A 1,337-nucleotide genomic window follows, 5' to 3' on the forward strand; every position below is an offset into this window, starting at 1 on the left:
CCAACCAGCCTCAGTAGCCACAGCAGCAGCATCAGCAGCAGCAGCAGCAGCACTCCCCGGCCATTTAGTATGCTGCTGCCAGCTGGCTGGGAAGCAAAAGGCAGGGGCCCCCAGGGGCCCCCAGGGGCTCTGGGGGCCCCCGGGGCCCCGGAGGCCCCCCGGGGCCCCCCGGCGTTTGAGTCTTTAGGGGGCGCTTCAGCCCCGCTGGGCCCCCCGCACAGCAGCAGCAGCAGCAGCAGCAGCAGCGAGTGGCCCTCGCTGCAGCTGCGGATTCTGCGGCTTTCTGGGGGCCCCTCGCTGCACTCGCGGCGCGGTGCTGCTGCTGCTGCTGCTGCTGCGGGGTGTACGTACATTGCAACTGTGGATGGGACTCTCATTCGCTCCGAAGGAGAAAACCAGCAAATGCAGCTCATTGAATTCGCCAGCTTCAAAGGTTAGGGTTTAGGGTTTAGGGTTTAGGGTTTAGGGTTTAGGGTTTGGGAGGTTAGGGTTTAGGGTTTAGGGTTTAGGGCTTGGGATTTAGGGTTTAGGGTTTAGGGTTTGTGGGGTTCGGGTGTTAGGGTTTAGGGTTCAGGGTTTAAGGTTTAGGGTTTGGGGGGGTTTAGGGTGTTATGGTGTTAGGGTTTAGGGTTTAGGGTTTGGGGTTTGCGGGGTTAGGGTTTAGGGTTAAGGGTTCGGTGCGCGGCGTGTAGCGTGTCTGCAGAGTCACTTGGCTTTATGTAAGGCCTAGTGCCTAGGGTTTAGGGTTTAGGGTTTAGGGTTTAGGGTTTAGAGTTTGTGCTGCAGAGCAGCTGCAGCTGCGGCGTTTGTTCCTTTCGCCTTCTGGCAGCCACTTGGTTGCTGCAGCAGCAAACGGGGTTACGGTGTACGTACACCGCAGCAGCCGTGCTGCTGCTGTGCTGCAGCAGCTAAAAGGAAAAATAATTGAGTGTATAGCCTGGAGGCCCCAAGCAGCAGATGACGGCGCCGGCGCCTTTCTCCTAGGTAGGGTTTAGGGTTTAGGGTTTAGGGTTTAGGGTTTAGGGCTGCGGCTGAGGGTTTACGGTTTGAGGTGTTGGAACTGCCTTGCACTGCAGCAACTACAGGCTGCTACTGACGGGGGGAAAAGCCCGGAAGTGAGGGTTGTTAGGCCTTAGGGTTTAGGGTTTAGGGTTTAGGGTTTAGGGTTTTGTTGCAGGAACCCGCTGCGGCAGCGTCATGGAGTGCCTTATTAGCGGCGGCAAAGAGCGGCAGCTGCGGCTGCTGCTGCAGCTGCCAAAGGCAACCCCAGCCCTAAGCCTTGCTGTTGTCTCTGCGGGGGTGAGTTTTGCTGCTGCTGCTGCTGCTGCTGCTGCTGC

General features: G+C 58.4%; 1 protein-coding gene across 1 annotated transcript; it reads left to right on the plus strand.

The window, feature by feature from the left end:
* Positions 1-199: 199 nt before the first annotated feature.
* Positions 200-1,214, plus strand: ETH_00040760 (uncharacterized protein; the record flags this gene model as incomplete). Its single annotated transcript, XM_013379512.1, has 3 exons — positions 200-433; positions 787-865; positions 1,178-1,214. Coding segments are annotated over 3 exons (350 nt in total), but the record flags the coding sequence as incomplete, so codon positions are not given.
* Positions 1,215-1,337: the final 123 nt, after the last annotated feature.

This window comes from Eimeria tenella, genomic scaffold, assembly GCF_000499545.2.
Source record: "Eimeria tenella Houghton genomic scaffold, Eth_scaff3424, whole genome shotgun sequence".
Classification (NCBI taxonomy): Eukaryota; Apicomplexa; class Conoidasida; order Eucoccidiorida; family Eimeriidae; genus Eimeria; species Eimeria tenella.